This window comes from Sipha flava, unplaced genomic scaffold (genome assembly GCF_003268045.1).
Source record: "Sipha flava isolate LNK unplaced genomic scaffold, YSA_version1 73_pilon_pilon, whole genome shotgun sequence".
Lineage (NCBI taxonomy): Eukaryota > Metazoa > Arthropoda > Insecta > Hemiptera > Aphididae > Sipha > Sipha flava.
In genome coordinates this window covers 2677025-2703684 of record NW_020273613.1, presented here as the reverse complement: position 1 = coordinate 2703684, position 26660 = coordinate 2677025, and the positions used below count along the sequence as shown (strand labels likewise).

General features: G+C 23.9%; 1 protein-coding gene across 1 annotated transcript in view; it reads right to left on the bottom strand.

Moving 5' to 3' along the window:
* LOC112692453 (dipeptidase 1-like) overlaps positions 1–25668 on the bottom strand; it is a 61874-nt gene extending 36206 nt beyond the window's left edge. The window contains exons 1-3 of the mRNA XM_025567131.1: positions 25548–25668; positions 21384–21539; positions 7385–7568 (exon numbers count right to left, since the gene is read on the bottom strand). Coding sequence (XP_025422916.1) covers positions 7385–7568; positions 21384–21539; positions 25548–25668 — 461 coding nt within the window. The remainder of the gene's footprint in view (positions 1–7384; positions 7569–21383; positions 21540–25547) is intronic.
* Between the last annotated feature and the right edge of the window lie 992 nt (positions 25669–26660).

Sequence of the window (26660 nt, the reverse complement as noted above, 5' to 3'; positions counted from 1 at the left end):
CCTAGGTGTATTTTAAATGAAAATAAATTTAACTGAAGTAGAAAAAATTATGAGACACTACATTTTACTGGGCATTTGGGCATTGCATTTCTATTTAGTTTCAACTACAATTTTAGTATAGTAAATAATATAAATATATATATATCTAACTTTAGTTTTAAAAATTATAAGTAAATAATAATTATTCAGTATACTCGTAATTCCTAGGCCCATGAACTCATTTCTCCAAAATATAAAATATGCACCAAAAAAAAAAAATTTTAAAGTTAAAAAGTTAATCTTAAGGTTCTATTTTAAATATATTACTTATATCATGATTTATTTATTTGGTTTTGGTATTTTCCTGCATTTGACAACAAATCAGTGCCGTATTTCCCAGTAAACATTATAAGCTAGTGCTTATGGCGTCAAATAATTTTTAATATTACATTTTTATTATATGTTACTTGAACTAAAATAAATGCAACAAATTATAAAATGTTTTATTTTATTAAAGCCGATAAATACTAGGGTGTAGAACACGATTGCGTACGTTTGTCCTTTTTGGCAATACGATTGCGCATGTAATTGTATGCAACGTTGTCAAATTTACTAATTTCACCGTAATATGTCTAATAAATATAGAATAATATATATAATAAATAATATATTTATTTATTATTTATAGAATAAATTTATTTATAAAATTTATTTATTAACAGTTCTATAATAGTTCATAACAATTTGTAATAATAAAATAATAAATGAAATGGGGATAGTTAAATAAAAGAAAAGTAAATAATAAATAAATAAAATCGACAGTTTTTATTTGTATGAAATTATTATTAATAAATTATTTGAAAATATTTAAATTTGGATTCCTTGACATCTATAACCTACTATTTTTACTGAAACTCTGAAAATACCGTATTATATAATGGAAATAACGAAATTTAGTTATATCTGATACATTTGATATCATTAACAATAAACATATATAATAAAAGCAATAAAACACAAAGTATTTATTAATTTTTTAAGTTCTTTCGTACAGGCATGTGGTATACACCAATACTGGTATGAAAATTGGCATCAACGTTTAAAACTTCATACGTAATTGTGTAGTTAAAAATCAGGTAAAATCGTACGGAATTGTGTAGCTTAAAAAGGTATCACCGATAACAATTGTACGCATTCCTGTTTCACCCATACTAGGCACTAAATATTTAATTTTGAATATAATTTGAAAATGAACTATTTAAGAATTTTTCACAACCATATTTTTTATCATTATATTTTATATCATATTTTAATAATTAAGTTTTTTGTATGAATGTTTTGTATGAATTTTTATAACAGTTGTATATTTTTATTTTATATCATAAGAATTTGAATTCATAAAGGAAACAACTATAATTTTATGCTTTAATAACATATTTTAGACTAGATAAATATTTAAATTAGAAGGTGGCAATTTGTTTAGTGTTTAATGCGGCACAATGGTTAAATCCAGCACTGCAACAAATGTTATCTTATTTGTGTAATCAGGAGTTTTTTTTTTTAATGTGTAACACCATGACAAATTATTGAGAAATATTGGCGAAAAATTATAAAAGAAACGGCAGCATTTAAGAGACATTGATTTTCGACAAAATCAAACTTTTTTCTTCACTGTAAATGACGTTTCCAAACTTTTTAACATTGACACAGAATGTTTCTCGAATATGTGACGTTTTTTTTAAAATGATCGAGTAATAGTGTTTGTATTGCTTGTAGCACTAATAAATATTTAATAGTAAATATTCGATCAATATCCAGTATATGCAAAAAGTTGTTTTAAAGTTTTGTCGTTCATCAACATTTTTCAAACTAAAATACGGGATATTTAATCTTATTACTTCAGTCGATCATAAACCGGATTGTAAACTGTTAGAAAATTTGAATAACTCACAGTTATATTAATAATATAATAGTATTTTATTAAATATAATACAATATAATGATTAAATAAGACAACACTTATGTACCCAAAAGGATAACATTTTTTAATCAGCAGATAAAAAGGTTTTTTCAATTTTATGCACACGTAAAGTCATATTCAATAAACAACTGGTTCTGTGGATTGTGTACATTTTAAAATAAACTTAAAATCTTATAAAATTAAATATGTATAAATTTATTATACTTCTTAACGTTTATTCTTATTATAATTCAACGAATAATGTCCATAAAAAATTAAACAATGAATCAAAAATAATTTTGTACAACCAATTTATAAAATAATTACTTTCAAATAGAACTGAAAAATTTAAATTTGTTTTATTTATGATTAAATTTAAATAAGTGTCGAAGTAATGAACACTGCTCAGAGACAGAGTTGAGTGATACACAATTTTACACATAATGTCTACTGAAATATTGAAAACTGAAGTTTTATCGTTTATCCAATGCTATTTAATGCTACTAGGGTTAGTAAAAAGATATTTTTCGTTATGTTTTAAAATCACATTATCATATAAATATTTGAATTCTATCGACAAAATTATTTTTCAATATGATGAGTTCAATTTAAAATTGCTAAAAAATATAATAAGTTTAGTTTTTGTTTTTAAGTGTTAATTTATTATATTTTATTAAAATTAAATGTTCATTATTCTGTTGTTGCCCATTGAAAAGTTTGTATAGTTAAATGTACCTACTGTTAAATGATTTCAGCTTATAAAGATTAAGATGACTAAATAGTGCATGCATATGTTATAATAAATATACACGGTCAATTTTAAATATATTTTTTTAATTTTTTTTTTTTTTTTTATATCCACAACATAAAAACCTGTGAGTTCTATCGATTGTAAAGTTATATAAAATAATTGGTGAACATTGCATTTAACAAATAAGAAACAAAAACAAAAAATAATTTTTTTTTTTTTAAATTAAACTCATCTGAATGAAAACGGGTTAGATGAAATACCAAGGAAAAATAACAAAATAACTATTATTAATTATTATGGAAATGGATTATAAGAAAGAGATACACGTTTAATAATATAAAATATTTTAAATAAACAATATAATAATATTTTAAAACATTTAGATTTAAAAGTTGTGAACTTACCTAAGTAAAATTATTCATGAAAGAATTACACGTAAAATGCTATGATGTTATGTATAATCAATCACGAAAAACTTTTAAAGTAAGATAAGAATGTCTTTGTCATCAATAAATTAAAGAAAAATGCTTGTTTATAATCATCTTCTACGAAGTATATATTATGGAACTCATTGAGACTCCTCTAAATTAACAATGTGTCAGAAAAACGACAAAATACAATAAAATACAATAGGTACCGTAAAATGAAAAATATATCAACAATTTGACAACAATACAACATTTAATTGTAAAAATTGTGTTTTATATTTTTCTATTTTAATCAAGCATCTAAACATTTTTATTTCATACACCATGGCACATCTAGTTGTGAAGGAATTGTTATGTCGCGAAATCCGGTTAAACTTAACACGATTATGACTCGACATATTTGGAACTGGATTTATTTTATTATCAATAGTAATATATTAATTCAATTGCGTCTGATATTGGACCGTATAAATTTTATTGTAATAGCAACTTACATTTAATGTATCACATTAACGTTTGAATAATAAATATACATACATACATAATAATAATAAAATATGGTTCATACGGCACACAACAATATAAATATAAAAATGAAATATAAGTAAATGTGGCTCACACAACACTATTATATGCAAATTAACCCTTTCGGAGAGAGTCCGGTTCTAGTGGTCGGTTGAAATACTGTGTTATTTATTAAAAAAAAAAATAATAATAAAATAAAGAAAAAACTGATCTTAAAAACCAAGCACAGTTAAGAAGAAAACCCGTCGTCGGCGGAAAACGTAACAAACTTTTTTTTTAACGTCACGACCACACACACGCAAGTATACACAACTTACAACGATGCACGTCTTATCAACACACGCATGGCATGACATACGCACCGTTGAGTATTCGGATCGTTGCGTTTGGTTGATAAGACGCGCGCCAATTTCCAACTTGGCCCGAACAAGAATAATTGTATTTAAACCATTATTTTAATAGAGACACTTCCAATCGTTTATGTTGTTATTGTGAATTTTGAAAATTTATATAATTAAATGGAAGTAAAATGTTGAAATAGTTCTATATTAGTAGAATCAAATTAAAAATTTAAACTACAAAAAAATTGGATATTATACTGTTGACTGAAATACAGTTTTTTTGAGATGTTGCATATTTCCAATAAAAAAAAAATAAAAGGTGTGCATATGAATAACAGTCATAACAGTCAAGCCTGCCTCCAATCGTTATTTATTATTTTCAGAAAGTAAAAAATTTGTATGTTGTAAGATAACAGATAATAGGCCAAAGAAAGAAGTTTTAAATATTAATACAGTAGTTTCCGCTACTGTCTTAAAGGCGATGAAATTCAAAAAAGTTTCGCATGATTTATGAGTTATCCCCTGCCAACGAAGTCTTTTATAATAAACGAGATTAAAAGTTTGAACAGGTCAATGGTCATTAATTTGTTTTTGGATCAAGATTGATATACGATATATTTTTTAACCACTAACAATTGTAAAAATCTAATATTATCAAAAATTAAATAAATATTTTCAATGTGCTAAAATATTTATCCAGTTTTGTATGTACTAAAACCAGTTAATACTTGTTATAAAATAAGTGAAACTATTTTTGAACATGTCCAATTCGATCTTTATTCTAAATGTGTTATACAATAGTGAAAAAATGTTCTTTTATAAATAAGATGTACTGTAGGGCAGTTTCCTCTCAGCTGAGATGTTTCAAGTGCATTTCTAATCCTAAAAATTATAATAAATAATTGTTCCAAAAAGAAAAATGTTTTAATCTTCTAATAAAATTAATTTAGGCATGAATAAATTAAATTTTGTAAAATAAAGTTTCATGAAATAAAAAAAAATAATAAGTTCCGTTCATGAAATTATACATAATAATATGTACAAAAACTTCATCTTTCCTTTCAAAATATTTTCACGTAATATTATTAATTATCAATAACTGTTTATCTTCTTGATATTAAACGAATAAATAAAGACAAGAACCTATTAAGTAGTTAATTATTTGAGTATAAAAAGTTATATAATTGATAAAAGTATAATTATAAAATTGGACAAGAAGTTAAACCAAACATTAAATAAATAAAACAACATCTAAGTCAATGAATTTTAAAATCAAAAGTACAACAATAAAAAAATAATAAAAAGTAATATGTAAATATTTGTTTTACTGTTTAAACAACATAATACATAAAAAACTTATTTTCTCATTAAACCAATATAAGCAAGTTATGATAAAAATACAACTGCTGGTACAATAATTTGTCATTATTGTATCAATATTTTTAATTGATACTTTTTAATGATAAATCATAATCCTTTGTAATTATGATAGTAATTTCAATATGACGGCTATTACGGTTATATATTTATGGATTTATATACGTATTCACTATGTTATTTTATGGTTTTTTGAGTGTGTAAAAGTGATAACTATATGCCATATAAATTGAACAAAGTTATACTAAAGATTAATTGAGTAAAATAAAACAAAATCGTTGAAATCAAAATAATAAAAAAATAAATTACAATATTTAAAGTATGTTTAGTAATAACTGTAATATATATATATATATATATGATATATAAACAGTAGTTACTAGTATACCATCTTTGTCTAGGAGTGAATGCATAGGCAATGCCGAAACTAGGTAGTTTGACGTTCGGGACCAATTAAATGCAGCGCCCTTACGTAGGTGGATGTCAAGGTATATGTAAAGGTATATGACTTCTTTATTTTTCATAAAATTAAGACCACTATTAAGGTATACCAACAGTACCTATGGCAAGCATACTTACTTTCCCCCCTAGATTCGGTATTATGCATGGGATTCACTTCTCATAAAATGTAGAAAAATATGCTCACCTTACCTTTCTTAAGGACATATTTTTGTGCTTGCTCCTGTTTGAGACCAATTTTTTTTGATATAATATATGATATTAATTTATATGAATTTATTGTAACAATTTTTTGATTAAAAAATATGTATAATTAACTTAAGAATTATGATAAAATATTACAGAACTAATAGTTTCTCTAATCTTACCAGAATCATTTAAAAAAATATTTTAACTGATTTAATATTTTTCACATGTCAAAAGTACAGGTATAACTTAAGTAAGATTATTCAATATTTCTATGAGCTAAAAAATATTCAAATTCAATTACATTAAATTTTTTATTTTTTTTAACTCTAATTTTCATTAAAAAAAAAAAAAACAAATAAATCTATTTTAACTAAAACCAAAATAATATTGCTTCATATTCTACAAATCTAGTTTTTTAGAACTTTAATTAAAAATGATTAAATTAAAAAAATGTATGTACCTACAAGATTTTTTTACGAAATTGATTAATTTGAAAATATTTCTTGAAATATTCAATACTGAATCAATGATATATCAAATATCAAAACAGTTTTAATATTGAGCATTTAATTCCGAAAAATATTAATTTTAAAACTTAAAAAATATAGTGCATTCCGTTATAACTATTTATACACATTAATAACAAATCAATTCGAATATTTTTAATTCCGACCTCATTTCAACAAAAAAAAAAATATAAAAAGAGAAACATTTAACGTTCATCTATATGTATAACACTCTTACTCTCTTACGTTTTGTTGTTTTTAAATAATGTTTATTTAATGTGAGTAAATATATACTTATATACTTATATATATATATATATATATAATATTTTAATATGTACTTGTGTACACTTAAGCACAGATTATCCAAGTATTATATAAATATTGAATGTTTTGAAGCAGAAGTTTGAACAAAGTGAAGTCTGTCATATTACCTTTACAAAGAATGTAAAGTTCAAACTTTTATAGTCTAATTAAAGGTGGAATTTTAAAATGAGAATCTTTTAACATCAACAAAGACGAAAAACTGTTTTTAAATGTACCATTACAAAATATGTTCATATTTATATTTGCATAAAACACAAAAAGCATGATTATACTAGGTAATATACAATTTTTTTTAGTACATATTTAGGTAATATATCGAAACCATTAAAACCATAAAATCTACCACAAATATGTTTTTATTACTTTTGAAAAGGTAATTATTTCCATTAATAATAATAAATTATTTTTATACATAAAATATATTAATAATTGATGGTTAAAATATTAAGACTTATTATTGGTGATAATATTTTTTGAATCGCTTGTTTATTTTATTATATTAAAATGTTTATTTTAATATATACAGGTTGTCTAATAGTTACCCGTCAATTAATGGCACTTCTTCGAGAATTCTCCGAACGACTTCTAAAGTTTCTTCTTGATGAGATGAAAAACTACCAGGTGCTTCGAAAGAACTTGGCAAAGCAATCCATATGAATAGTACGACAACACCAATTATTACTAACACAATTCCAGCACACGGTCGAACTTGTATTTCATACACCGCTGTAAATTTAAATTATTACGATATTATTACAATACCTTAATAAAAAAATGGTTACATTTTTACAATATATTATATCCTATTCATTTTTAATAGCCATAGGATTTTTTAAATATGATACTCTTTAAAATAATTGGTTCAATAAGGTATTATTATATAGTATTTTAATGTTGTAATAATATTTGTAAAAGTATCTATTTTATGTTTGAATTCCATGCGAAACCAACAAAATATTCACTATACAATAAAACTCGAGCGGATATTTTGATCAATTTTATTTGTAGTATTATAATATTAAACAAATGGTTATAAGTTATTTAAATTATAATTACTTAATTCTATAAATAATTTATTATTATTGTAAATTATATTCTTTAACGATTGCTTGGCTTAAAACTATTACAATCGCATTATGAAAATTGTTTTATTGCTTATATTGCTTAGGATAATATGTAAGTAAATGAAATACCTACTATTCAGTATTCATACGTTGAAGACAAAATTAGAAGATGCTCTTGGGGAACCTAAGGATTATCCAAATACTTCCATATATATAACAATTTTAATTTTAATATTTTGTTTAACTAAATTTACATAGTTATGTATTTTAAATAAATTCAAAAAAACCCATTCATATATACAAAATTGTAATTATTACATTAAAATAAAATATACTTAATATCATCGGCTCTTAATAAAATAAAATAAATTCTTTTTTTAACTGAATGTATTGGTATTTATATTTAAACATGTTGCAGTTAATATAATCCTTAGTTTTTATGATAAAATTCTTAATAAAATATTAACACATTTTTTGAACAGACAAATATGTTAAACAGACAAAAATTAGATAACTATGTTTAACTCTGTACGTCGTTGTGTAAGTGTTTTATTATGAGTATATACAATTCAAAAGCAAAGACATATACTTTATTCAGAATAATATTCCGGACAAGTTTTGGTTAAATATAGTTTTGTAGAATGTTTAAATTCACATATATTTATAAATATATTGGTTGGTGTTATGTTAATGAATTAAGTAACTATTTAAAACTATAACTATGAATATGACAATATTTAAATACATTTTTCATAAAAGTTTAAACATTTAAAATGTCCATTCATAAACTGTAAGTTCTAATATAAATATAAAAAGTCAATTTTTTTTTTATACTATAAGGTATTTAATGAAATAAAACTTTATATTAATTAATTTAATAATTCAACTACCCACCCCTAGTATTTTTTAATAAGAAAATTACTAAAATCGTTTAAATTAAATTCTCATAATTATTCGAATGTTTAAACAAATATCATTGAAGTCTGTGAAATTGTTTTGTGAAATTTTGTTAAATTTTTTTTAACATTGGTAAAGAAAACTTGGGAAGTACCTTATATTTTATTTTCAAACCTTAAGTATAAAAATTTCAAAGTCTTATGATTTTTTAAGTACAAAAATGATGCTAATTTTGAGATTTTAATTGATTTTTATCAAAATCTGGATATTAAAATGCTTATAAATAAATGTGTGACATGCGTTTTCGATATTTTTATAATAAAGTAAAACCTAACTTATAAGGAGAGTTGTAGAACCATTTCGAGTAATAAAATTAAAATTTTACTACGCTTTCACTAATTATATTGTAAAAATGTCAAAATATCTTATTTAAAAGCACTTTAAATAGCATAGATTTTATTCAATTTTTTTTATTATTCATTAAATTGTAGGATAACTGTTGAAAAATTAAAAAATTTGAATCGTAACTTTAACTCGTTGTCGTTCAGTCAATTTCGATTTTTAGAGATATGGTAAATAGTACTAAGTTGACTTAAAAAATTTGTTCTATCTAAATTTGTTGTTGAAAATAGGTGTTCTAATTTAAAATATGCAAGTAGTTTTACACATGCGTACAATAAAAAGGTTAAAAATTTGAAAATTGTAAAAAGAAAATGTGTACTTTAATAGTTTCTAACTATTTAAAGACAATCTTCTTCAGTACAACATCACTAGACAGAACTGTTGGTTGTTACCTTTAAAAGAAATCATACTTTTTTGATTTAAACTAATTAATATTGTTAATTTTAAAGTTATTTTACTGTTATATATTTACGATTTTAGTTTACATGAGATGATGTAAAATTACATTCTTAAAATATTTAAAAACTTCGAAGTTAAAACCGACAGTAACTATTCTTGTTTGTACGGTAAAATATTAAAACAAATTATTCTCTTGAGAAATAAAAAAAACTTTGAATAAGACGAATTATTATACAACACTACAATTTTAGTAGTTCATGGATTCTATAAAATTGTAAATAAAAAAAATTGATAGAAATCGTTTTATTTTAAAATAAAAATATAATACATTATTTGTATTGAACTAAATTATGAGTATATACAATAATTGTCTGTCATAAGATTATGAAATTATAAATTTAAATTTAACAAATCAATACATGTAATAAAATTAAGTTGCTTATTTTGTTCGGAATAAAGTCTGAAACGACTGAATGGATTAAGATGCGGCTAACACCATTAGATAGACAATTAACTGAGAACGGTTTATGAGTATAATCTATTGATATAACTTAATTTATACAATTTCTATCATATAATCAAATTATTGATGCTAAATCACGGTAGGTCAAATAATAAGTGTTGTCATGGATGTTGTTGTCGTATTTTATTCATACTTTGAGATAAAATAAAAGAATAACATGATTAATTAACTATGCCATATGAATTAATGAAACAAACTAATTCATTAACATTGAAGAAATTCAAACATTAGTCGATTTCAGCGTAACGTCAATGGTTACATTTCTATTATTGTTTAATCATTATTTATCTTAGTGTATAATCCAAATAATAAATCAGGTTTTAGCTATATGTAGCATAATACAAGTATTATTCTAATAAGTATATAGCAGTGGCAGTTATACATGATGATCAAGGGGGGAATAAAGTCAATCGTCTCCCACCCCATAGCATTTTTATATACATATATGATTTAGAAATATACAAATAAATTTATTTTATAATAGATCATCAACGACCAAATAATGAATGTCTAATACTAAAAATAATACTATAATAATAATTGTTATCAGTTTGGTTAAGCGTGCGTGACCGAGACATAGAGTATAATAATATATACCTAGCTATAATAATATACTAGTATATTCCATGATTAAAACGAATAAATATTTTGCTATTAAATCATAAGTTAAAAAAAATTGAAGATAGGTGTAGATGGCCCAGCGATATACTATATTTAAAAAAACAAATCCCAAGGGGGGGAGATCCATATATCAACCCCCTTATAACCATCACTGTTTTATAAATAGTCCATGCCTCCGTATACCGTCCATATTTTTCAATCATTTTAAATAACGGTACCTATATGTTAAGCAGACTAATCTAAGTAAGCTCCTTGTAAGGGTTATAAATAAGCAGAGTTGATTTATAATGCTGGCCATTTTCTGATCAAGTGCTGATCTAGCTTACAATATTTCAAACCAGGGGCATATTTAAACTTACTTCTAGGAGGGGGAACTCAAATTTTTTCTTTAATTCAGACTTAAAATTTACAAGTAAAATTTTTGGTAATATTTATATCAAATGAATCCTTAATATTTGTGGGTTTTTTTTTTTTTAATCTAATGCCAGATCCACTAGAATGGTCTTTTGTGTAGTTCTTTTTTAACACCTATCTGTGTTTTGAAAGTTTCGCTTGTGTTTTATCTAATTTTTCACTAAGTATGGACTGGGTCTTTAATCAAAATAATATATATTATTTATTGTTATGGGACATCTAAACGTTATAAACAATTGAGTGTTTAACGCTATAAATAATTTAAACGTTTTTCAATTTAAGCGTTTAAACGTTATACAAATTTAAACGTATAAAAAATTTTCCGTTTACCGTTATTGATAATTAAAACGTTATAAAAAATTGAGCGTTTTGCGTTATTTAAATTAGTATAAAATTTGAAACGTTTTCAAATATAGTAATACTATAAAATAAATCATAATTTTTATTTCTTAATAAAATACCCATTACTTATATAAAAATTGTCTTGGTCTAAAAATTCTTAGGGGGGGCGATTGCCCCTCCCCTTCAAATACACCACTGTTTCAAATTCTCCCCAATACAAGTTATCAGTGTTGAGGAGTAACTTAAGTTACAAGTTTCTATAACGAAATTACTTTTACAAGTAATTCGATGATAATTTAAGTTACCTCTTTGCAATTAAATTACTAAATAACTTGTTATTTTTTTATTTTTTATTTACATAATACAATTTCAGAGCTTATTGAACATTAATACTGTGTATAAATATTTATATATATATATATATATAAGTATTAACACAAGTAAAATTTTCTAAATTATTTTTTTTTTGTTTTAGATATTGGCTATGTGACGATTAAGTGTTATTCTTAGTACAAAATTCATATCTTTTGCTCTGTGTTGTATCATTGCAGACGGTGGACTTGATCGATATTTGTGGGCCCAGCAGCGTTATTGGAAATTTGAATAATAATATATAATGTAATAATCCCAATAATAATAATTATTATTATTATTTATCAATTATTACTTACTATCCACAAATTTTTTTCTTGTAGTTGGTGACTATTGTTGATAAATTACGATTTAATCTTATGAATTTCTGATATCCATTAGCTATTAATTAGTAAATGTTCATTAGTTTATTGCGATTTAAGTTAACGAATATCACTAGTCGATATTCATAAATCATAGTACCGAGACAATCGTGTTATTACAAATAAGTATTTATATTTATATCATTATTTTATTTGTGTATTGTTGTATTGACAACATGGTTTGTAAGCTCCAGTGACATTTAAAAAAAAAAAGAAACTTCTATTGTTATTGAGTTACTTATTAAACTAAAAAGTAATGTAACTTAACAAAAAAAAAAAAAATAAGAAAAAAAAGTAACTTAAACATACTTAGTTACAACTTTGAAAAGGAATTAGTAATTTAATTTTTTAAGAAAAGGAACTTCCCCAATAATGCAAGTTATGTCACTCATTAAAAATGTTCCTGGTTAGAAAATTGATTATTAACTCGGTACCGAGTATTGGCCGAGTAAAAAATGCAATATTACAACGAGTACCGGGTAAAGGCCTGTATTACGCTGAATATAGGATAAAGACCTAGTCTTAATCATGACATCGAGTACTTGGCTTTCGAGTAATTGTAGCGTATCCGGAACATTTCTAATTTATATCAATTAAAAACAAAATGAAAGATATTACATTGCACTTCCTCATCATTGTCGATTGGATTATATTTTATCGTATTGATTGAATTAGGAAACATTTAAGATATTGATAAATTTTAAATTATATTCAGACAACAAATAAGAACGACAGTCAAAGTGATAACAAATGCGCCGCACATCGTAACTGTTGACATATGGATGATGGCTGATGGAAAATAATGAGTTTTGATTTAATTGTCATTAAATAATTTATTAATAAACACGGGATTTATTTTTCTAATTCATAACACAAATCACCATTTACTCACAGTAACAAGCAGATACTGTAAATTGGTTCGTTAATCCTAAGTATACTAATGTACTGAAAAAAAATTATAATTTATAACTGTAGATTATTCTTGTTATTTTAATTTGTGTACATATTTTTATGCACAGATTATTAGCCGGTTACTGAGTAGGGGTTGTGTAAAAATGTGTCAATAGGCCGGGTAACGGGTATTAGCCGGGTAAAAAATACAATATTACATCGAGTACCGGATAAGGGCCGGGTAAAAATGCAGTGTTTCACCGGGTACCTGGTAAGGGGCGAGTCTTAATTATGACATCGAGTACTCGGATTTCGTGTAATTGCTGGGTACCCGGAACATCTCTATCACTCATCATAGTATGACTATATTGACTGTCGTACCTGTCCTCGAAGACTATTATTCCAAGGCACCACGGGAAACCCGGAATCAAACATAAACATTTTTGATATTTTAATGAATCAAATATGAGAAAACAATTTTTGCAATTTGAATTATAGTTTAAACGGGTGAATTAATTGTTGAACATTTTTATTTTTTTTTATTTAGTTAAATTCGGTTTTGAAATTAGTGAATATAATATCACCTTACTGATATATTGCAAATGTGCATTTATGAAATTGATCTAATAATACAACTATATAATCTATAATATGATAGGTATATAGGTATAAGTAATCCTGAAAATATTGAACCTTTAAATTACGAAGATATGTATTTATAATAAAGATGTTAATATATAATTTCGAATAGATTTGAAACCCAATAAAAAATATAAGAGATACTATAGGATATTGTAAAAGTTAAGTTATTTTATAAATCCTGAGTATATATTATTAAATAATCCTTTAAGAACGTTGAACTCTAGAGTATTAAAAAGAGAAAATAGACGAAACCTGTAGTAATCCATACAGAAATTTAGTTTGTTTGATAATATGACAAAAGTTTACAAATGCTGCTTACTCGCTCAATTAATCTTATCAATATATATATTATTCTGTATATGCATATTGTAGTTCAAATTTAAATACTATTTTATTCATACAACAATATGGAGACCTATATAATACTCGTTTCAATTATATAATCAACTTTTATTGTATTATTTAAAATAATCTTTGAAGCTGAAGTCAAAGCTACCTTTATATAATTTTACATATTCTTTTAAAACACTAAATATAAAGAGTGGGTTTTATTATTTTTTTATTTTATTTTATCATCTCATTACTGGATTATGTAGAGAATGATAAAGAACAATCTCAACAATAATGTCAACAACAAACATCTCAGTTTATCAAACTTAACACCTCGAAATAAATAGCTATACTAAATTAAAATGAGTACTCCTATTATTTTTTATGTCTTTATGTTATGTTTCAACATAAATGTAATAAAAATATTAATTAATGAGGCAAAATAAAGTCTTTTAATAATAAATAAATATAATACATCATAAGAATATTAAATACAGAGCAATGTTAAAGTTAGAACTTATTTTATTGCCTACATTTCAGTATACATTAAATAACTGTTTTTAATTTTGAGGCAGTTATAAATCACTGCGTTTAAAGTAAGTGCAATATCTATTAATAACAGTTTACAAAAAATAATAAAATATAAGATATGCTTATAATATAATAATACAAAAATATATAATGTTTATAATTTTTCTTAGTATGTTCCACGATAATTCGTTTGTGGTTTTATATAAACTCAATAAAAATAATAAAAATTAGTTCTATAGAAGTTATTTTGTTTAAAGTTCCAATTCAACTGATTAGACTATATGAAAAATATGGAGTACTTCTTCTGTTTCTTGGCAAAAAAAAAAAAATGTACGCAATATAAAAATCATTAGTTTTCTTGATCCGCTCAAAACTAAATATTAATTGGAAACATGATTAAAGTTTCCAAAATACAATCAAGTACCTATATAAATATTATTAAGTAATAAAAGCTCTCGCAGAAAAAAATTAAGTTATATTACGAATTATTTTTAATGATGTGATTGAAATCGAATAACATTGCGTAACATTGAATAATTAACATTCGTTAAAGTATTCTCGATGCACATAATATTGAATCCATTAATTTAAGTTAAAAATGGGAAAATATTAAGATATAAATTTATATGTTTGCTGTTATTATGATAAATATCTCATGATAAAGTGTTAATAAAAATAATTTTAATTAATAGGAGAAATCAAATATAAAAATATTCAATATTCTGCATGTTCATACGATTTTAAATATGAGTATGTAAATTATGGTTAAATATATGTAGTATGCTGTAAAAATTAGTTATTACATTTATTAAATATTTTAGGCATATTTTTAAGCTCAAGATATTCGGAGTGATTTCTTAAATATAGTTTAATTATCTGTTAAATAATAAAAAAGAATATACCTATATATTTTACATTAATAAGTCATATTACTTATTATCTATACGATGTTTTAACAAAAGCAATTGACATTTTACTCATTTTAATCCATAGGTACACATTCAATCTAAAACTTTGGAGTGTTAAAATTATTAAGCTAGATCCCATGACACAAAATGTTTTGGTTATACAATTAAAAGAGCTTCGCTACAGTTATTATTTAAATAATATTTAGTCAATTATAATATTAATATTTATGTAATATTTTATAATATTTAGGTAATTTTTATTTTTGACCTACTCGAATTTATTACCCTTTAAAAAAAAAAAAATGTCACATCTTCGAGAGACATTCTGTGTCAATGTCAATGAAAGTTTATAAACTTCGTTTACATCCATCAGTCATCAGTTACAACGAAAAAAAAAGTTGTATTTTGTGGAAAACCTATGTCCATTAAATGCTGTTGTTTCTATTATAATTTTTCGTTAATATTTTTCAATTATTTGGAATACTGCTAAAAGAGAAAAAACCAAAACTAAACAAATAAATCAGGACATAACTAATACATTGAAAATAGAATCTAATGTTTACTTTAAAATTATTTTTTTGTTTTTTATTTTGGTGCATATTTGATGATATTTTGAAAATATAAGTTATCGACTCCAATAATTATATTGAAAAATAATAAATTATTAATTGTTTTTAAAACTAAGTTAGATAGATATTTTTTTTTAATTAATTACTATTATTTACTACGCAAAAACTGAAAATTAAATTAAATAAAAATTTTTTAATGCCCAATAAAATGTAGTGCTTCATAACTTTTTGTATTTATATTAGATGTATTTTCGGTGTACTTAAAATATGTCTGAGAGTCTCTGTGTCCGTATAAAGAATAAATGTAAAGTTAAAACGAAATATCTGCTTAACATTATTAATTACATTAAATACAACTACTAAAGAATTAAACTTTTAAAAATATTATGTATAAAGTAAAATAAAGTAAAGAGTAAAAAAAAAAAAAAAAAAAAAATTGATCATATTTAATCTTTATAAATTATAAAAACGTGGTTTTCAATAATTGTAATCGATTATTTATTTATAATAACCTGAGAAATTACAAAAAAAATTTTTCGTTTTTGTGTTTCAACGCTAATTTTTGGGCGTTATAGTGTAATAAGTGCAAGTACTAAAAATATACAATAAACGTAATGCTTATACGACCATCACGACCTGATCGAATACATCTAATTCACGATTAACATCTAAATGTCTGGCTGGCAGCCAAACAAAATTGTATGTACTCGTAATTTGTTTTGTACTGTCATATAATAAACGATATTAGTATACTGATAACTAATAGTTTTACTAATAGTTCTCTAGAGCGGCGTTTCTCAACCGATGGTACGGGTACTGATGGTGTTACGCAAAAATATATGAGAGAGGATACAGAAGAAAAAAAAAAGGATAATGGCGGAAAATGTAAAAATGTATGTATTTGAATAAATTAATAATTTATGAAATATTTGATAAGGATCATGTGTATTTGGAAAGATTTATCGTCATACACGTTAATTAAAAATGAATATCATAATAGACTTTTTGTGAGTTTAGACTTACGAGTTTACTTATTATTTGTGGATCCAGATTTTAAAAATTATCTTTTACCAAACAACCCTCAGGATAAGATTAAAATTTAATTTAATAATTTATATTATTTTTTTATACACATTGCATGTCGCATACTGATTAAAATAAATAAATACTTCACGATTATTTATTTTGTTTTCCAATAAAACTTATTTTACAATTTTTTCTCAATCCTATATTCGGAAATAGACAAATTGACAGTTTGGAGCATATAAAGAAATAACGAGAAATCAAGGTATACGGGAATGAAAACAGAATGATACACTAGTGGATTGGATGGTTATTAATAGTAATACAAACAGTGTTGTACATAGATAACCAAAATATTATCTAGATAAGATCACAAATAATAAATTAAAATTTCATCTAGATAAAATAATAGATAACTATTTATACATTTATCTGGATAATAGATAACAGATAACTACATTTATCTAAATAAAAAATTTTAAACAATTTCATCATTCAGAATTTACATTTGTGAAATGGATATTTTTTTATGAATAAAAATTAATTATTAATTATGATTTAATTGGTTTAAAATAATGTTAATTAATTTTGCTAATTTAGACAGAAAACAGTACATAAACCTATTTTTATTTTTCATTACCCAAATTTTTTAAATATAAATATTTTAAGATATTATAAATAAACTATTTTTATTTCTTTTTATTTTATTTTATTAATCAGTTTACAGATCAAATTAATTTATTATAATTTAAATAATGTATAATTAAAAATTTATCTAGTTTTATGATTTTTATGATTTAAACATATACCTAGGTATTTGTGGGTTAGAAATCTACATAATACTTTCTATAGATGTATGTAATTCTAGTTTGTTATCTTGTAATATTTAAATTAAATTTAATGGACAACAGTGATGACTCATTATTTTGTCTTCGATTTAAACGCAGTTAAATGTAAATTAAAATATACATAAATAATATAATATTTCATAAATTAATTTTATTGGAAAAACACAACAGCATTTTAAATGTCTTTTCACCTTAACCAAGGGTCTTCAACACCCGCCCTGTCATAATATGCGGTCCGTGATTACATTTTAAATGTTTTCACATTAAAAATAAAATAAAAATTTGTAATTAAAAAAAAATGTTTATCGATTTATGTTTTAATAATAATAATTTGTAATGTAAAAATTTGTAAAAATTTTAAGAATAAAACTGAATTTTTATATAAAATACATATTTTTACTACAAATGCGGCAAGGTTTAAAAAAAATAATATGTGGCCCGCTGCATAAAAAGGTTGAAGACCCCTAACCTAAACGGTTCCTACTTGGTGTTAATATTTGACTTCCGCTGCTAAACAAGCGCTCGAAAGGTGCAGATGAAGGATATTATATTTATGAAACTCAAGTTTGATTAAATATATCATAATTTTAAAACTATTCCATATAAATCGGTATATTAATTAAGTGTTTATTATTCTTCGTTTCACTTCCCATAAAAAAAAATTATCTTTTTCAAAATTATCTAGATAATTTATCTTAGATAACCATTTTATTTAAAAAGATGGATAAAAAAATATTTAAATTATTATTATCTAGATAAGATAAAAATATGAATGTTCTTATCTAGACAAATCATCTCGATAAAATTATCTAGATAATGCACAGCACAGAATACAAATCTAGTAATGTAATAAGTTATTATATTATAAGATTTTTTCGTTTCCTGTAATCGTTTAATTTGTTAACCGGACCGCGGTAGTGGCCGCACACTGCTAGAGCCGCCGACAGATGTCACCACGTACATTAAAGTAAGTTAACGTTGTTTGATTTTAATTCTCAAAAACTATTTCACTCTAATCTGATCACTCGCATGTGAAACATCATAACCTTAGTTTTTTTGGCAATTCCCGATGGTATGTGCACAGTTTTTTCATTATGTTACATCAAAATAATGGTATTTATTTCATTAATCTTATTAACTTCAGGCGGTCAAATTTCGTCGAGGGTTTCGTAAATATTTTGCATTAATTCAAGTTTTTAGTTGAACCAAATACATAAATAACACTACCGGCTGCACAGTATTACTGCGGGTCGCGTGGCTTATCTACCTTTCTTCCTTTACTTATATTATAGTCCCCTAATTAAATCTCTCGTTCCGGCATCATCTACCAATTTAAATTCCTTAATCATAATAAAACCAAAACATAATATAAACATTCTCGTTGAATCAATACGAAAATACGTATGATAAATTGCCAATATTACAAAACTACAGATTAGATGCAGCTACTGAAACTACCAACCGATATGTATGAGTTGTAGAGAAAACCATTAGTCAAATCTTGTTCCAAATCTAAGAAATCTCCACCCATCTACACCTCATATCAAGGAAACCACTTGGTTAATTAAAAAGGCTGACAGATTCATAACGATCTAAAACGTTGTCGTTATCCTACAGGTAAATATTCTCTCCAAAATACAAATTCCTCGTCATACCAAAATTCTCCACCAGCGGCACTTTCTTCAACTTCTTACTCACAACCCTATCAGTTATACTCAAACTACTAATAACATACACTAACATTATACTCAAGGTCAAAATGACCAATCCTCTTTAGATATTAACTTAGTTTTAACAAAATTTTTTTACACAAAATCAAATCAGTGATTATACCTTTAATTTTCCTCCCAACCATAGTTATTTAACGCTTATGGAAAATAATGACTTATAGGTAATACATTCACATCTAACTTTCTCATTATCATTCAACGGAACGCAAACAGCATTCTAAACTACCTAAATGAATTAACTGAATTCACAAAAAATGAAATAGTTTTAATACCTGAATTTCACTTGACAGATCGTTTCAATTTCCAACAAAACGTTGTATACAAATAATACAAATATTCTTATGAAAACGGCTCTTGAATATCTTTCACATTTCTATACTAAATATTTCACTTTTCCCTAAAAACCATCCAAATATATTAGCTAAAAATTATGACTTCCATAATATGCCAGATGATTTACCCAAAAGACTAAAATACAAATGATGCCATGACTAATTAATAAAATAAAAATTTAAATACAATGACCCGTGGATGATTTCTTTCGCCAGCTATTTATGTTATTTTATTTATTATATATTTTTATTGTACTAAACTTTACCAAATATAAAAAAAAAAAAAAAAATGAAAAATAAATTGAAATTCAGAAGAAAAATATCATTAGATCGTATGAAAAGCCATCCATTTTTAATTTAATTGTATTATTAATTATGTTTTGAAAAATTATTATATAATAAAATAAGTTTTCAGTTACAGTTTATAATAATATAAGATTTAATATTCAAAAAATCTTCCGTACAAATCAATAATATATTCAATATCAAATGGTTTATTCTAAATATTGATGTGGCGAACATGTGTCCGAAACGGGCAATTGTCTGTGTCAAATACTGAAGGGATGAGAGGATAGCACTACTGATAAACTAGGGTTTCTCAAACTCCGTCTCTATAATATAAGTATTAATAAATTTGGCAAAAAATAAAATGGAACCTACATCGTTTTGGCAAAAAAAAAATCATATTTTTGGCGGAAAGGATGACAGTTCCAGTGAGAATATATTTATATTGAAATAAATTTTATTATGTGATAAAATATTCGGGTAAATATGCCTCAATAAGTTCTTGTAAAAATTTTAGTAAGGAAATAAGTCATAAATGGTATTCTCTCACATGGAATTATTTCTTTATTTTATTAAAATTTCTAAGAAATGTTTTACATTTTATATCGTAAAATTTCGTTCAATAACCTTTTGTTTTTATTTATATGCATAAATTATTGCAAGGTTCACATAATGAGATTCTAATTTTTAACAATTTGTACACTATATTTCATGTCAGTGATAATGCTTTGTTATAAGAAATAGAGAAAAATAATTTTTACAGTTAAATATATAAATTGGATTATAATCATGTAATTTAAAAAACAATAACTCTACACACGTATGAAACCAAAACTTTTTCCTTTAATGTTCAACTCATGTATGTGTATCATTATGAATTTTATATTTATAAATTGAGATACTCATCATTTTGTGTTACGAACTCGAGAATAAATTTGTAGGTTCGAAGGAAAGAAATTCATGATTTCTACATTATTTTCATTGCTAAAAGAAAATGCAAATATTTGCATATTTGGATTGAAAATTTGCCAACAAATAATATAAAAATAATCTTACTTTTTTTATGGTCTCTATCCGACGTGACTGAACTTTCGGGAGATTCGTACTCCCTGCCTCTGTGAACCTGTCCATTACACAATCCTTCTCTTCTGATATTTCCAGAAGTTGATGGTCTGGACGTTTGATGTACGTCAGGATATCCAGCCTTTAAAATAATAATAATAATAAATACACAAAAAAATGTATATAAAATATTTAAAATTCGTATTGCAAGTACTTTTGTTACTATTTAATTCGAAATGTATATGGTATATATTAAACATAAACTCATTATCAATAATAATAGTCGTCAAAAAGCATTACTTCAGTTATGCAGTTGAAATCTTATATTGAATATATTAAGAGCATTATATTAATTTTGACTTACAGAAGAAAACATGTAATCAATTTATTGAAAACAGAAAATAAATATTTAATAACATGTAGTTGGTCAATATTTTGAAAACATACACATCAGTCATTTCTTTGTGAATCATGAATTTGTTGGCATCAAAAGTAGTAGTGAAAGATAAATTTTGAATGTAACAGCATGTATAGCGAGAGATTTATTTAAGAAAGATACTAATCACTAATATTGCACATAAAACATATTCAAATATTTACATAAAAAAATGTAATAAAATTAAGTAAGTTATCATAAAGTTACTGTAAATCATGTTTTTTAGCAATAAATACAATTTGAATTCAAACAATTTTTTTGAGAATTATACGTAATCGTTTATTTTTACAGACCAGTATTTAATTATTAATAAGTATATGTAAGATATAGTGCATCATCATTGAATATTATATTTTTATCCAGTTGTTATTTAATTCTGCTCGTGTAACATTAAAGTGAGAACTAATAATCTGCTAGTGGGTGATATTAATTTTTTGAAATTAGCGTTAAAGTATTTTGTTTGAGAATATATTGTTATAAAATTAAAAATGATCAGAAAATGATTCTTTTTCAAAAATTTTATGTAGAAGTGTCTTTTTAAAAGCATCTAATTCTAATAACTATTATTATATAATGAAAATTACCACACAGACTAAATAAAGTAAATTATGTTTTAATTTTATATTCTAGAACTAGGAAAAAAATATGTTATGGAACGTCAATTTTTTAAATAAATGTTTAATTTTTCATAATTCTATGAAAATTATTATTTAAATTAATATTTTTTAATAATGAAAATTGTTATACCAGGCGTTATTTCAGTCAAAAAATTAGTTTATAGATACTGATAATGGTCTATTACTGTAAAACTTGTAGTTATTGTTCATTTAGTAAATACTACAAGCCAAGAATCAATATTAAACTCACTTACGGATAAAGTATTGTTGTAAATTTAGATTGTCACTCAATATTTAATCACTCAAACACTATTATTATATAACGAATACTATACTTGAATATATTTATATATGATATTCAAACAATCGAAAGGAGAATTGAGAGAAAAAAATAATATAACTTTTATAATAATTATTATTTTACACAGCAGTAAATAAATTAATAAATTAACAACAAGGCTGAGGATGAAAAGAGAGAGTGCTTTATTGATTAACCGTAGTAAGTTATATATGTCAAGGAAAGTTTTATGTCTATTTGCTTTCGGATAGTACTATACCAGAGAGCAATTTCAATATTTCTAATGTTTAATGGTGTCATAGCTTCAAATAATATGCCAAGGAGAAGAGAATTTTATAACAACAAATATTAACATTTAATTTTAAGAATTTTAGTATTTATAATCCTGGTAGAAAGCGGAAAAAACTATGTAGTTATTAAAAATTTTTTTTAGTTAATATATATTTCTTAACTTTTTAACAAATCAATTATTAAATATACATTCAATATAAATATTTCATTAATGATTTTATGTTATAGATTTAATAAAATAAATTGTAAGTCAGACAATAATCTTTATTTGGAAAATTAAATCTGTTTCAGTAAAAAAAAAAAAAGGGTGTGTTTATTATTATTAAAACATCAGTTTTATCTCTTATTCAAGTCTAAAATAATAATAATAATAGTTCGATAAGTAACTCATAGTCATTTTTAGTACTGTTTTTTTAGTGTGAATGAGCTATAAGTATACCATTTGATTTTAGGTAAAATATATAGACATGCAACGATATATTTATGAAGCTCCGAAAGTATAAAGCCCATTAAAAATGCCGTAAATACATGTTTTATCGAGTATTTCGGATCCAATATATGACAAAATATATGAGTAAGTAGGGGAGAAAAGAAAAATACAAACGTGTCAGTTGTGTATCACAAGTTATTATGTTTTTCCATCAGATACCACACGACGAATACCTTGATACAGTTTCAATAACATTATGAACTCTCAAAATGTTATGGCATACGATCAAAGTTTAATATAAAAAATGAAAGAAGGAAAAAAAATAATAATTCTTATTATTCAATATATTTTTTTCGCTTCATTTTAGCGTCTTTGCATTATCTATGTAACAATATTATAGGTAAATAAGTTTCACTCTGTACATAGAATAAACAATGTGCAATTTCTAAAACATCTAAAGAAATATAAGTGACATCAATATAAGAATAAAATGGTACATCGTAGGTTAAAATACATTTTTTTTATCTTTATGCATACACAGTATCAAAAAATGATTGAATCATACTTCAGATTCCAAAACTTTAATGGATTTACATGAATTTTGGATAAATTATGAGTAATTAAAGATTTATTTTATTCAATTTATTTTAATTTAATAATATTCTTAAACTGATACTAATAAATAGTAGATATTTATTAAACACTATAAAAGATAAAATAACCAAGTTTATATTAATATTCTTATTTTGTTTGGAAAAGAGTTTTAATATTGTAAAGATTTGAAGAATTTAAAATTCTTTATTATAAATTTCAATATTTTTAGAACTCAATGTTTTCAGACGAACATTGTAAGTATTTTTCTGAGTTAAATTTTTCTATCGTAGCTAATGAAAAGTGTTTCAATATTAATTAAAAACAAAGTCACAAATATGTTTTATTCGTCTTGAAATCAAACTCTAGTATTTTCATATTATACTGTTAAGATTACGAGGTGTTAATTGGTTTAATACATTTTTTTGAAATATTTTAAAAACAACAACTTATTGAAAGAAACATATTTGAAAATTAACTAATTTTTTGTCTAGACTCTAGAAAAACTATTTGTTATCATAGAAAATCTCCATAACTCAAAACTAATTTGTTTATAAATTAAAAAAAAAAAAATCTGATATCATTGCAATACTAATTGATACTCACTTTCGACTTAAAATTTAAAATTATTTTTATATATTAAAAATAAAATACGAATTATGTATGGTTATCTTATTAGTTAATATTAATCCAACAAATAGTAACAATAAGACCTGTATTAAAATTTGTTAGGTAATTTATCAAGCATTTATCTATAGCATTCTATTATACACGATTTTATAAATTTATACTGTTATATAATAACAAGAATACACGTTTTTTTTTTATCTAAGAAAATAAAAAAATTATATTAATTTAATAATAAAATATTTTTTTTTACTATGAATGAGATAATACGACAGAACCGTTTTTTTTATTACAATTATATACATTTTTAAAGTTTTGAAAGAAAGGAAAAACTATGGGACTTCATAATTTCAATAGGTACACATAGTAAATGGGAAATAGCTGTCACTGATTTGATGTCGACAGTATTGTGAATACTGAGAAATACAAAATGTGTTGTAATCCCGATAGGTAACAGAAAAAAAAGGTGAACAATTAATTATAGTAAAGCAATTTAAATTAATTAATGAACTTCTCAAAAGGATTATTTTATTTTACTGAGTACTCAGCACTTAAGATTAAATTGAGTATGTGTAAATAATTAATTATAAAATTTTAACATACTTGTATACATGTATTTGTTTTGTTTTTTATTTATGTATTGGCAAATATAAACATAAAATTACGTACGAATAGTAGAAACATACAAAATAAGACTAAATAATTTTTTTTTTCTGGAAATTGGACTTAATAGTGTTTGTGTAGATTGAAAATATTTTATTCAGTAACAATAACACGACCGAAATGAGATTCAAGAGGGACTAGATTCATCGTAGATTCCATTCGTTATGTGACTAACATTGTAGTGCATACATAGTGAAAATGTTACCAAGGAATGGGTACAAGCCAAATTGAACTAGACCTTGTTTCCGGAGGGTTTGTTTAGAACTAGTGAGTTCAAAATCGATGTCACATTTGGCTGAAGTCCCGAGGACAACGGTAATATTCATGGTTTTGTGCGCGATTCCTGCGTATTATAGAAAATCTAAAAAATCTATAATCCTTTCAAATGTATTTTGATAAATATAAATAAGGAGCCACTTTCTATAATTTACAATAAACAAAAACGGTTTATGTAAATTCTTACACTGGGTTTATATCTCTAATTAGAGCGATTAAATTATTTATCTTTGATGGGTTGTGCACACGTGTAGGTAAGCAATTCATAATTTTATAATTCACCAGTAAAATATATGTCACATTATTTATTTCAGGACATAGTAATTGTCTCAAGTTTAGATTAAGGGGTGTTTCTTGTTGACCCAAATCTACATAATTTGGTTTAATTTTATGGTTTTACATTTTTTTTTTTTTTTTTTTTCATTACTTTTATAACTCAATATTGTTAAGTTACGTATTGTTTGTTAGTATTTAATTTGTATGAATTCTTAAATTAAGCATAATAATTGTTCCTTTAATTTTTCATTTAAGTTATAATTAATTTTGTTCAATATTCATGTATTTAGAGGAAACGATTTTTTTTTTTTTTTTTAGCAAATTTTATACTAGGTAATGAATATTTATATGCATCTTAGATTTTCATGATTTTATTTATTACTTATATTAATATTAGGATACAAGGCATGTGTTCAACACTTTAGAATCCCTGTACTTACATATTTCTAATCCGTCAAAAAATCAAAAAAATATCTGAAAATCAAACTAAACTAAGAATAAAATATACAACAGTGATTAGACTTAGTGACAATAGATAGAATTGCCGTTATCAAAATATATAGTTGGTTAAAAACAGTTATAAAGCAATTATTCAAGCTTTAGAAGAAGAAACTGAAAATAAAGATGATAGAGGAGTACATTAAGCAATTGGTATAATATAATAAGTAATAATTAAATATTCAAAGTATTAAAATTCCAATATCTTTGTTTTAGGTATATTAAAAAATTTAAAAAGTGGACGATTTATAGTTTATTTATTTATCTT